Below are 12541 nucleotides of genomic sequence, written 5' to 3'. Positions count from 1 at the left end.
ATGCTAGCAGCAACAGCGGCAGCAGGAACAAAGAATACAAGAACAACAACAATAACAACAGCAGCAACCACCACTACTACTAGTACTACTACTACTACCACTACCACTACTTAGACTACTACAACTATTATTACTATCACTACTTATACTACTACAACTATTATTATTAATACCACAACATCACCACTACTACTGCTGCCACTACTACTGCTACCACTACTACTACTACTACTACTACTACTACTGCTACCACTACTACTACTACTACTACTACTACTACTACTACTACTACTACTACTACTACTACTACTACTACTACCTCTACCATTACTACTACTACTACTACTACTACTACTACTACTACTACTACTACTACTACTACTACTACTACTACTACCTCTACCTCTACCCTCATCACCATCACCACCACCACCACTACGACAACTACTACTGCTGCTACTACTACTACTACTACTACTACTATGGTCATCACTACTACTACTACTACTACTACTACTACTACTACTTCTACTACTACTACTTCTACTATTACTACTACTACTACTACTACTACTACTACTACTACTACTATGCTGCTGCTGTTGCTGCTGCTACTACTACTCCTTCTGTTTATCGTTATTATTATCAGTAAAACGTCGTGAGAGGAGATGAGCGAGCGTTGCTATACACACACCACAAAATAACTACCATCAGCATCTAGCAGAGCCTCTCCGGGCAACTAAAAACTTTAACTCGCAATAAAGCAAAAGCTTTATTCGAGTCAACAGTCTGTTCAACATATAAATCAATATTACTTTTAATTCTGTGTAATGATATGTGCCCAGGTCTTACTGAGATCACATTCAATGAGTAATGATTCATGAATATTGGTCTCATCTTTATTTATTGTATCACTTATAACAAACTAACTATTGATCTTAAGATGCTTACTGTAATCTCATTTAGAAATCTGAGTTGTACTATGGTCATATGCTTAAAAGTAATAAATATAATGGGATTCCCCCCAAAAAAAAAAGTTAAAAACGTAATGCTTGGAGGCATAACGCTTAGATTCAATTCGTTATAACGCAAAGAAACAATTTTTCTCTACAGTATTTCCTGAAAAAATCTGTTCTGCGTCTAATGATACGTATAAGCACTCGCTGAAAGAAAATTTATTGGCTTAAAACTGCAGAAAATCGAGCATTTTTTTTTTTAATCATCTTGCTATTTGCCTATGCGCAGATGGAATCCATATTTTTCATGCTTCTCCTGTAAGCATTGCTGGTCCATATTATAATTCATATTGATCAGATTATTAGTTTATGATTTACTATGAGGCGTTTGTGCATGTGCAGGGCAAATCTAGATTTAACATGCTCAATTATATATATATATATATATATGTTACAGTCAATACCTGAATCCAGACAATTTGTAAAGTGACTTATTTTTTCAGGCAATTTGTGAACTGCCTGGTTAGGTTAGGTTAGGTTAGGTTAGGTTAGGTTAGGTTAGGTTAGGTTAGGTTAGGTTAGGTTAGGTTAGGTTAACCTAACCTAACCTAACCTAACCTAACCTAACCTAACCTAACCTAACCTAACCTAACCAGGCAGTTCACAAATTGCCTGAAAAAATAAGTCACTTTACAAATTGTCTGGATTCAGGTATTGACTGTAACATATATATATATATATATATATATATATATATATATATATATATATATATATATATATATATATATATATATATATATATATATATATATATATATATATATATATATATATATATATATATATATATATATATATATATATATATATATATATATATATATAGGGCCATTATTCTCCTAAGTCTATTAACAGTGGTGTTCCTCAGAGTTCTGTCCTGTCACCTCTTTCTATTGTTCATCAATGAATTCCTAAACCAAATTTATTGTCGTATCCACTCCTACGCTGATGATACCAACCTGCACTTTTCCACGTCTTTTCGTAGACGTCCAACCCTTCAGGAAGTAAACAGTTCGCGCATGGAAGCCATAGAACGCCTGACTTCTGATCTCTCTAAAATTTCTGATTGGGGCAGAGCAAATATGGTATTGTTCAACGCCTCAAAAACTCAATTCCACCATCTTTCAAATGGACACAACCTTCCACACAACTGTCCCCTCTTCTTCAATGACACTCAACTGTCCCCCTCTTCTCCACTCGGTCTGTCCTTATCTTATAATCTAAACTGGAAACTTCACATCTCATCTCTACCTAAAACAGCTTCTATGAAGTTAGGTGTTCTGAGACGTCTCCGCCAGTTTTTTTTTTTCACACCCCCCCAGGTGCTTACTCTGTACATGGATCTTATCTGTTCATGTATGGAGTATGCTTCACATGTCTGGGGGATTCCATTCATACCGCTATTCTAGACAAGGTGGAATCAAAAGCATTTCATCTCATCAACTCCTCTCATCTAACTAAATGTCTTCAGCCTTCTTTCTCATCGCCGCATTGTTACATCTCTTGCTATCTTCTATCGCTATTTTCATGCTAACTGGTCTTCTGATCTTGGTAACTGCATGCCGCTCCTCCTCCCGCGGCCTCGCTGCACAAGACTTCCTTCTTTCTCTCACTCCTATTCTGTCCACCTCTCTAATGCAAGACTTAACCAGTATTCTTAACCATTAATCCCTTTCTCTGGTAAACTCTGGAACTCCCTGCCTGCTTCTGTATTTCCACCTTCCTATGACTTAAACTCCTTCAAGAGAGAGGTTTCAAGACATTTATCCTTCAATTTTTGACTACCGCTTCGCACCCTATTCGGAGACCGGCATCTCAGTGAGCTTTTTTTTAATCTTTTTTTATTGGATTTTTGTCGCCCTTGGCTGGTGTCCCTCCTATATAAAGAAAACAAAAAACTATCCCCTCTTCTTCAATGACACTCAATTGTCTCCCTCTTCTACACTGAACATTCTCGGTCTGACCTTTACTTATAATCTAAACTGGAGATTTCACATCTCGTCTTGAGCTAAAAGAGCTTCTATGAAGTTAGGTATTCTGAGTTGTTTCCATTCAGTTTTTCTCACCTCCGACAGGCTGCTAACTCTGTACAGGGGCCTTATTTGTCCATGTATGGAGTATGCTTCACATATATGGGGGGAAAGTTCCACTCCTGCCACTATTTTAGACAAGATGGAATCAAAAGCTTCACATGTATGTGGGGGTGGATTCACGCATGCCGCTCTTTTAGAGAAGGTGAAATCAAAAGCTTTTCGTCTTACCAACTCCTTTTCTCTGACTGACTGTCTTCAGCCTCTCTCTCATCCCCGCAATGTTGCATCTCTTGCTATTTTCTACCGCTGTTTTCATGTTAACTGGTCTTCTGATCGTGCTAACTGCATGGCTCCCGTCCTTCCGCGGCCTCGCAGCACAACACTTTCTTCTTTCTCTCATCCCTATTCTGTCCACCTCTCTAATGCAAGAATTAACCAGTATTCTTAATCATTCATCCCTTTCTCTAGTAAACTCTGGAACTCCCTTCATCCTTCTGTTTCCTCCTTCCTATGAATATAGTTTTTTCAAGAGGGAGATTTCAAGACACTTACCCTTTATTTTTTGACGACCGCTTTCGACTCTGTTCGGGAATTGGCACCTCAGTGGGCACCCCTTTTTTTTTTTTTTTTATAATTTTGTTGTCCTTGGTCGATGCCTCTTCTACATTAAAAAAAAATAAAGAAAAAAAATTCTTAAGACTTTATGATTACCCAGTTCTTGATGGCTATTTTCTTATCTTTAAAGTGACTGATAATTAATAAGAAAAGCCGCAGTGCAGCAGGAAGTACGTAACAAAGATTCCTGACCAGACATTGCAATTAATGGATAAAACACCGTGACAGCAGTTCAAGGCGTGCTTGACTTGGTCGGCTAGGTTTTACAGTCCCACTGGGCATTAACTCTGGCCACGCTGCTCCTTTTCCCTTGTCTCAGGTGAGGAATTGGTTATTTGCAGTCTAGATATTCCAAAGCACATCGAGGTGACTAATATCATCCTCTCGCCCGCGCACAAGTTTACAAGTTTACTTCTCACTCAGTGTCTTTTTCTCAAGTGTTAGTGACCTGGTTTTTGGTTCAAGTGATGAGACAGACTATGAAGGAATGTTTTCATGTACTCAAAGCAAATAGTTTGTATGTCGGGAAAGAAATTGTGAAACACTAAAATGCACGCTTTCCGCTGAAAACAGCCATCCAATAGCAGGCCAGAGCGTTGATCCCCTGACGTGTTCCACCCAAGGGGAGGGGTTTGTGTCTCTTAACGTTCGAGAATAGCGTATACTATCACAACTATTGCTGCTGCTGCTGCTGCTGCTCTTGCAACAACAATAACTACTACTACTGTATCAGTCATATTATTATTATTATTATTATTATTATTATTATTATTATTATTATTATTATTATTGTATATATTCATAATCTCATTGTTCACTGTGTCTCCACGTGGTGAGCCTATTCTGTTTTAAAACTCTTCTCTCCTCTCGCTCCCAAAAGAGTTTCCGCACTTTCCTCATATTCTTCGCCGGTGTCTCCGGGGCAAACAGCTGTGTTGTCTCCCTCACAGGTCATTGGTCCAAATTATGGTCACCTGTGATTGGTTCATTTACTACCATCTATAGCATCTGATTGGCCATCCCTTCATCTTCCTTAATGGTCAGCTCATTCCGATCGTGATCCGATAGTATTATATAAATATAGGGCCGAGTTGTATACGAGAGTTCAGTTCAGAGAGAGAGAGAGAGAGAGAGAGAGAGAGAGAGAGAGAGAGAGAGAGAGAGAGAGAGAGAGAGAGAGAGAGAGAGAGAGAGAGTACATCGTCTGTCATATCAGTCTCTCTCAAAATCACACGTATTCTGTATCTCAACGTCTAAGTGTACATCATCCTTATCATCATTAAAAGGAAGAAAGGTGATACGTTTTGTGTGTTTCCTTTACTCGCATATAAAACAATAATCTAACCCACGCAATCCAATTCCACGCTACCTATCATATCAGCGTCATCGGAAAACTCCAGCGAGCTACCATATCTGAGCCGCTACCATCATCTCAACACTCAGTCAACAGTAAGTCACCATGAAGCCAGAACAATTGGTAACAACAGGTGGTAGAAAATATAACTAGTACAAGTAGTGGCAACGGATATTCATCTAATACAAGTAATCCATCTGGCACACTACTACTACTACTGATGATGATGATGATGATGCGGAAGATGATGATGAGGAGGAGGAAGAGGCATTTTCTTTTTAATAAAGAAAAAAAAAAAAAAAGTGCACATTGGAAGTGTGGAATGCTACCCCAGTAAATGAAAAGATGTGAAATTGTATTGAGCAGCAAATCATTGCTGCCAGTGCAGTGAAAATAGTACCCGCATCACTATTTGTATCAGTGTTTCAAAATAACAAAAATCCACAACAATATTCGCAACCGCATTTCCATATATCAGAAAACAAAAACTCCGCCTCTGCTTCTGCGTCAAAGAAACGAGGAAGTTGCGGATTTTTTTTTTGTGTGTGTGAGAGAGAGAGAGAGAGAGAGAGAGAGAGAGAGAGAGAGAGAGAGAGAGAGAGAGAGAGAGAGAGAGAGAGAGAGAGAGAGAGAGAAGAGTGAGTCTGGGAGTTATGAGGGTGTCAGCTGAAGCAAGCTAAATTTCAGTTAGTGAGTGAAGGTAAGCGTGAATGAGTTGAATGGATTGCAAGCATGAATGAGAATTATGGTGAAGGTAAGAAAAAATCAAGCGTGAGTTAGAATATGAAAATAAGTGGAAAATTAAGTGTGAGTGTTAATTAGAGTAAGACTGAATGAGTCAGCGTGAATAAACGTGAAAGTTAGCGAAAGATGAAGTGTAAGTGTAAGTGTAAGTGTACACATTAAACAACCAAACTCTGGTAGGTACAGGGTACGAGAAATATTTAGGAGTTATAGTTAGCTCTGAACTCCGTCTAGGGAAACAATGCATAGAAGCCAGAAACAGGGCAAATAGGGTACTAGGATTCTTTTTTAGGAGCGTTAAAAGTAGAAGGCCGGAAGTAGTATTAAAGTTATACTTGGCGCTGGTCAGACCTCATCTAGACTACGCTGTGCAGTTCTGGTCCCCACATTACAGGAAAGATATAGGTCTATTAGAATCAGTACAGAGGAGAATGACTAAAAGGATACAAGGGATGAGGAGTATTCCTTACGAGGCGAGGTTGAAGCTGTTAAATTTACATTCTTTAGAGAGAGACGTAGGTTAAGAGGGGACCTGATAGAAGTCTTTAAGTGGTATAAAGGTTATAACAAGGGGGATGTAGGCAAAATTCTTAGGATCAGCAACCAGGGTAGAACAAAAAATAACGGGTTCAAGCTTGAAAAATTTAGGTTTAGGAAGGAGATAGGAAAAAATTGGTTCTCAAATAGAGTGGTAGATGAATGGAACGGACTCAGTGGTCATGTTGTTAGTGCTAGGACACTAGAAAGCCTTAAAAGAAGATTAGACAAGTTTATGGATAGGGATAACAGATGAAAATAGGTAGGTATATTTCATACAGGGACTGCCACGTGTAAGCCTGGTCGCTTCTTGCAGCTTCCCTTATTTCTTATGTTCTTATGTTCTTATGTAAGAGTAAGTGAACAAGAACAATCCTGATGAATGGTAAATAGAATGAGAATAATTTATATCACTAGGTGAGAGAGAGAGAGAGAGAGAGAGAGAGAGAGAGAGAGAGAGAGAGAGAGAGAGAGAGAGAGAGAGAGAGAGAGAGAGAGAGAGAGGAAGGATGGGGAGTAAAAGCTATGGAATGAGTGAGGAAGAAATATAATTCTCTTGTCCCTTGTTTCTTTATCTTGGACAGATAAGGGGAGAGGAGGTGACAGGGAGGGGGGTTTGACACAAGACGAAAGAGGAAGAAAGAAGATAGAAACAGGGAGAGGCAGGAACATATTGTAAAGTAGGAGGAAGGGAGTTCGTATCGGGGGAAGGAGAGTACTTGGGGCAAGGAAGTGAAGAAAAGATGGAGGAGGATGGGAGTGTGGGGAGAAAGTAGAGAGAACAGATGTAAACAGGAAGGATGAGGAGTGAGTGAAGAATTAGGGGGAGAGAGGAAGTGGTAAAAAAAAATAAGCATTTCTTTTATCTTTCTTATTCTCTGTTCCTTGTACGCCCCTTCCCCAGTTACATTTACTTCTACAGTACATTCTTGAAATATATTACACATTTTTAACCTTTATTGTATTTTTTTCTTCCCTTTCTCTCTTTCTCTCCTCTCTGGATTCGTATGTTACTCTTATATGTGAAAAAAAAAATTGTCATCATTAGCATTGGCAACCGCGTTTATGGAGGTAAAAGAAATCCGCAATCGCATCCGCATTCGCAAATATTGATATTTTAGAATCCGGTTTTATCCGAAGCTTCATTTTATGAAAAATACACATCCGGCTCCTCTGCATCCACGGAGCTTAAAATTTAGCATGCGATACATCATTAGCTCTTAGTTGCTACTGTAACACGCACCGACAAGTTGTAATTTAGTCTATTTAACATTAACTTTTCCTTGTGAAATGTTGACGCTTAAATTTTTAGACATCAAAAATTTGTTTCCTGCATTATTTAATTTGTTTTTCATTACTTCACCATTTAAGTATCCAGTGTCGAACGGTTTCGAAACAAGGAATAGAAACGCTGTGGCTCACTGGACTACAGTCAGTCTGTGTCAGCGACTGTGCTATGATGCAGGTGTGTGTGTGTGTGTGTGTGTTTTCTCGAACACTTATTTGTTGTAAAGGCGAAACAGGATTACCGGAGTCTTGTCTGAAGCAACACCCAACGGTCTAACAACAGGTATGATGAGTAGAAAATGAGTGCATATGTATTCTTTTCGTGTGCAGGGAAAGATCTGAAAAGTGTTTCCTTGACCAGTCCGCCGTCTGGTGACGCCGCTTGGCCAAGTCACGGTAAAGTTGCCAGATCATGTGTGACACAATTCTGTTCCATCCATTTTACATTTCAGGAGACTCTGTATTTCTTGGGTTTCTTTATTCTTAAGAAGTAAGAAGAATGGTATCGAAAACGTGAAGGTTGAAGGGAAGGGAAAACGGAGGTCGGTGTGCGTGGTGGTGGTGATGGCGGCGGCGAGGGCTGTCACCGGCTGTAGCTGCCTGCCTGGCTGCCTACAAGTATTGCGAACTATTATAGGACTCACAATTTAGTACTGGCAGAGGAGTTGCAATTCTTACCCCCATAAGGGCCATCTCTACGATCCTTCTCCTTACATAGTCAGGGAGCGGCCGCCCGTTCACGAAGACTCCGCCCAGCTGGTTCACCCCCGCCTGGCCTGTGGAGAAGTGAGGCAAGGAGGTAATTGAACATATACAAATAATAGAAAGCAAATAATAGAAAGGAGTAGAAGACTGGCAAGCTAGAGAAGGAACATAATAGAGAGGAGTAGAAGACTGACGAGGTAAAGGAGGAACAATAGGCATTTGGGAAAGGGGTATATAAACAGAATTACGCTTTTATCATTGCCAGACGACATCTCCATTACTAACCTTCGATACTTCACTTTTTACCGTCACACTATATACACGTATTCATTGTTTAAACAATTAGGAAAATGCACGTAATAATTTGATGATGCAGATATGTAAATCTCGACAGTTATGATGAAAAATAACAATACAGCAAATTATTTCATGTATTAGGAAAAAAGTATTATTCTTGGGGAGGACCATAACACTCTACACATTTAGGAGTATTGTTTTCGATTGGCTTTATGGATACTGAGAAACTAAATTTATTAAAGTTTTCGTCGCAAATTAATAGTTTCCGTAATATAGGCAATATTTGTTAGGTGATGCGCGCAGGTTAGGTTAGGTTAGGTTAGATCAGATTAGATTAGGTGAGGTTAGATTGAATTAGGTTAGGTTTGGTAAAGTTGGGATATGGTAGGGTAGGTTAGTTTAAGTTAGATCAGGTTAGGTTAGGTTAGATCAGGTTAGGTTAGGTTAAGCTAGGTTAGGATTTTCTTCTTTTAAGATATCATCACCATTCAGGTATCTAAAATAACCATTTTCGTGTTCCCCGCTCATAAACCACGAGTCCCGACGAGTCCCCAAGATCGTAGGGGGATGAATGGAGAAGAGGCAAAACGAAGTATTTCTGACATGTTTTATGCTCAAAATCGTGTTTAACACACACACACAAAAAAAAAAAAAAAAAAAAGAAACAAATATCATAGTTTTGTACTTGAAATTCAGTTTGGTTCTGTTGTGAAAATTTATCCCCCCCTTCAAAAAAAAAAAATTATATATATATATATATATATATATATATATATATATATATATATATATATATATATATATATATATATATATATATATATATATATATATATATATATATATATATATATATACTGTCCGCTATTGTGAAGCAGGCATGATTCTATAAATTTATCGAGAAAAATTAGTTCGTGTAAAAAAAAAAAAAATTGAAAAAGAAGGGAATAAGAACTACAGGTTAATCTGGATATCACGTCCGTGTTTACATACAAGCACGAAACTCACATGTCATGGAAAAGGGTTTAGTGACCTTGTCGTAAACGTTAAAAAAAAATTTTGGCACGTGTCTAGTATGGCTGCAATAGCACTCAAGAGTGTGGAGAAATTCGATATTTTCAATGTTCAGTGAGCTCTGCACCAGTCAAGAGTAAACATTGAAATGATTTTCTTTCGTTTATAACTGTGATTTGTAGGTAGCGGCATATTGGGATTTCATGGTATCAGTACAGCTGATCCCTCCAATCACGCGCTGCCACTCGTGAGGCCATTCCTGAGGCCGCCAATTACGACTTTCCACAATAGGTTCAGTTACACATTTAATTTGTTTTAGAGACGCGTCAGGCGTTCTGAAAGAGGCTCACTGTCATTTGTTAATATGGCTACCCAGTGGAGGGAAGTGAGGCGAACAGTGCCAGTGTTCAGCAGGAAAAAAGTCACTATGCGAGATATTAAGCAACAGCAATAGTTAAGATGCGATATACAGACGTAAGGAAGAGGTTCCATGTGTTTATTAAGGAAACCGCCAAACTGTACCCACCTTCATCACCCTGGGAATCTCCACACCATACCGGTAAGGCAAAACGGTATTATTTTTTAGGTCCTTCTTTAGGTTAAGTTATGTATGCTAGGTTAGGTTAACGTCCTAGTTGGGGGTGTCCAGGTGGGGGGCAGCCCACGGCTAGGTTAGGTTACGTTAGGTGGGTGAGGGTGTCTAGCGGTTAGGATAAGTTAGGGAAATTCTAAATATTAAGGTAAATTTCTTTATATTTTTAACGTCCATATTTCACTTATTTTTTTATCCCCCCCTAAACAAAAAAACCCGATTCCCCCACAGGCACCGAAGTTTGTTTGAGGAATTAGAGGGTATTCGTGGGAATGGGAGAACGAACTTCTTATTAAGAAATACCGATATATATATATATATATATATATATATATATATATATATATATATATATATATATATATATATATATATATATATATATATATATATATATATATATATATATATATATATATATATATATTATATTCTTAAAAAGGCATGAGTGATATCTAATCGACTGCTCATGAACATATCAATTAGTGCACTGAGGATATAAAAACAGATATTAAGGGTGGCTTGAGGCTGTGGTAGGGTTGATGGTGGTAGTTGTGTGCGTGAAGTGGGACAGTAGCCTGTATTCTGAAATGCTTTGTTCTCTCATCACGACTATTTTCTAAGGCCACAGATGATTGGCCAGGTTCTTAAGAGTGTTTCTCCTGTTAATAATGCATAAATCTTGTTAATATATCATTAGAATCATAAAAAAAATAAAAAAAAAATCTTAAAACCCGTTTGACTAACTACTAGGAGACTTTTGAATGTAATGGAGGTGCGGCACAGACGTATTTTAGAATATGATTCAGTGAGTGAGAGAACGAGTAAGTGAGAGTGAGTGAGTGTGTGAGAGCTAGCGAATAGGTGAAAAAGTGACAATATGAATGATAGTAAGTGAGAGCGAGTGAATAAATGTTTTAGCAAGTAGGTGGATGAGAGTGATAGAGGGAGCGAGTAAATGAATCATTGAGTGAGTGCGAGCGAGCGAGCGAGTGAATGAATGAACAAGTAAGTTCGATAGTGCGCAAGTGAGTATGGGAGTCTGTGAACCCTGATAGAGGGAGCGAATTTTGACCGAGCGAATGACATTGTATGAGAAAACGGGGGATTGAATGAGACAGTGAATGAATGAGTGAGCGAGCGAGCAAGTAAATGAGTCTTGTCAATCGTTAAGCCTATGAATGAGTGAACAGGTGAGTGAGTGAATGATTGAATGAGTTAGCGAGTAAGTGATAACGCGAGTAGGACAACGTGCAAGTGAATGAATAAGAGTGAACGAGCCGGTGAATAAGCATGAGTGAGTGAATGAATAAATGAGTGAGATAGCAAATATGAATGAGTGACGAATGAGTAGATGCATTAATGAGCAAATATGAATGAGTGACGAATGAGTAGATGCATTAATGAGTGAGTAAGCATATGAATATGAGTGAGCGAGCTAAGAGTGAGTGGGTAAGAAAGAGGTTTAGTAAGTGGGTGTGAACGAGCGAATGAATGAATGACTTAAGGTGCGTCCACACGGTCGAAGTGTCCATCGGACAGCTAAGAGTGAGTGGGTAAGAAAGAGGTTTAGTAAGTGGGTGTGAACGAGCGAATGAATGAATGACTTAAGGTGCGTCCACACGGTCGAATTGTCCATCGGACAAAACTGTTACCAGATACAATGGAAAGCAGAAAGGCTCGCTGATGACGTCAGAAGCGAGCACCAAGACCTGTACCGGACACTGTCCATGTTCGTAGCATCGGAACCTTTAGGTATGGATCCTTAAGTACATCATAGATGGTTTGGCACGTCTCATGAATAATTGCAGACAGACTCTGTTTATATATTCTTGTTGTGTATTGAAGGGAAGTGTAGGAACACCCAGTGTTGCCTCTAGATGTGCATCTGGTGATATGCTTTCCCTCATACAGATGTTCTGCTTCGTTATGGAAGGTTTTACCTTCTCCAGTAAGTCGTAGAAGCTGTTTGGGTCCATCCTCATATAGTTTATGAAATCGGATTCATAACCAATACACATTTCATGTAAAATGGTTGAATGACTTCCCCTTTCTCCGTGTTTTTAACAAGTCCTTGCACCATTCCCTTATTGTCACCTTGTCCTCTCACAGTGCAGTAATTATTATGCTACATAGTGCATTTTTTTTTTATCTCCTTGTGCACCATGGTGATGATGTACCGCACTAGACGCTGGCAACAACCACCTGTCGCCGAAATCCACTCTAACACTGACGTAAATAGCTGTGTGCTGCTAACGGACGTCAGCTTCGAACATTGTCTGCCGGTCTTTGTCTGGTGAACAGAGTAGAAACTGTGGTTTACAACTTTATCTGGTATCACTGT

At 38.9% G+C, this 12541-nt stretch overlaps 1 protein-coding gene across 1 annotated transcript in view; it reads right to left on the bottom strand.

Moving 5' to 3' along the window:
• LOC135104665 (paired box pox-neuro protein-like) overlaps nt 1-9312 on the bottom strand; it is a 16496-nt gene extending 7184 nt beyond the window's left edge. The window contains exon 1 of the mRNA XM_064012196.1: nt 8268-9312. Coding sequence (XP_063868266.1) covers nt 8268-8513 — 246 coding nt within the window. The 5' untranslated portion in view covers nt 8514-9312. The remainder of the gene's footprint in view (nt 1-8267) is intronic.
• Between the last annotated feature and the right edge of the window lie 3229 nt (nt 9313-12541).

This window comes from Scylla paramamosain, chromosome 11 (genome assembly GCF_035594125.1).
Source record: "Scylla paramamosain isolate STU-SP2022 chromosome 11, ASM3559412v1, whole genome shotgun sequence".
Classification (NCBI taxonomy): domain Eukaryota; kingdom Metazoa; phylum Arthropoda; class Malacostraca; order Decapoda; family Portunidae; genus Scylla; species Scylla paramamosain.
This window is presented reverse-complemented; position numbering and strand designations above follow the sequence as displayed.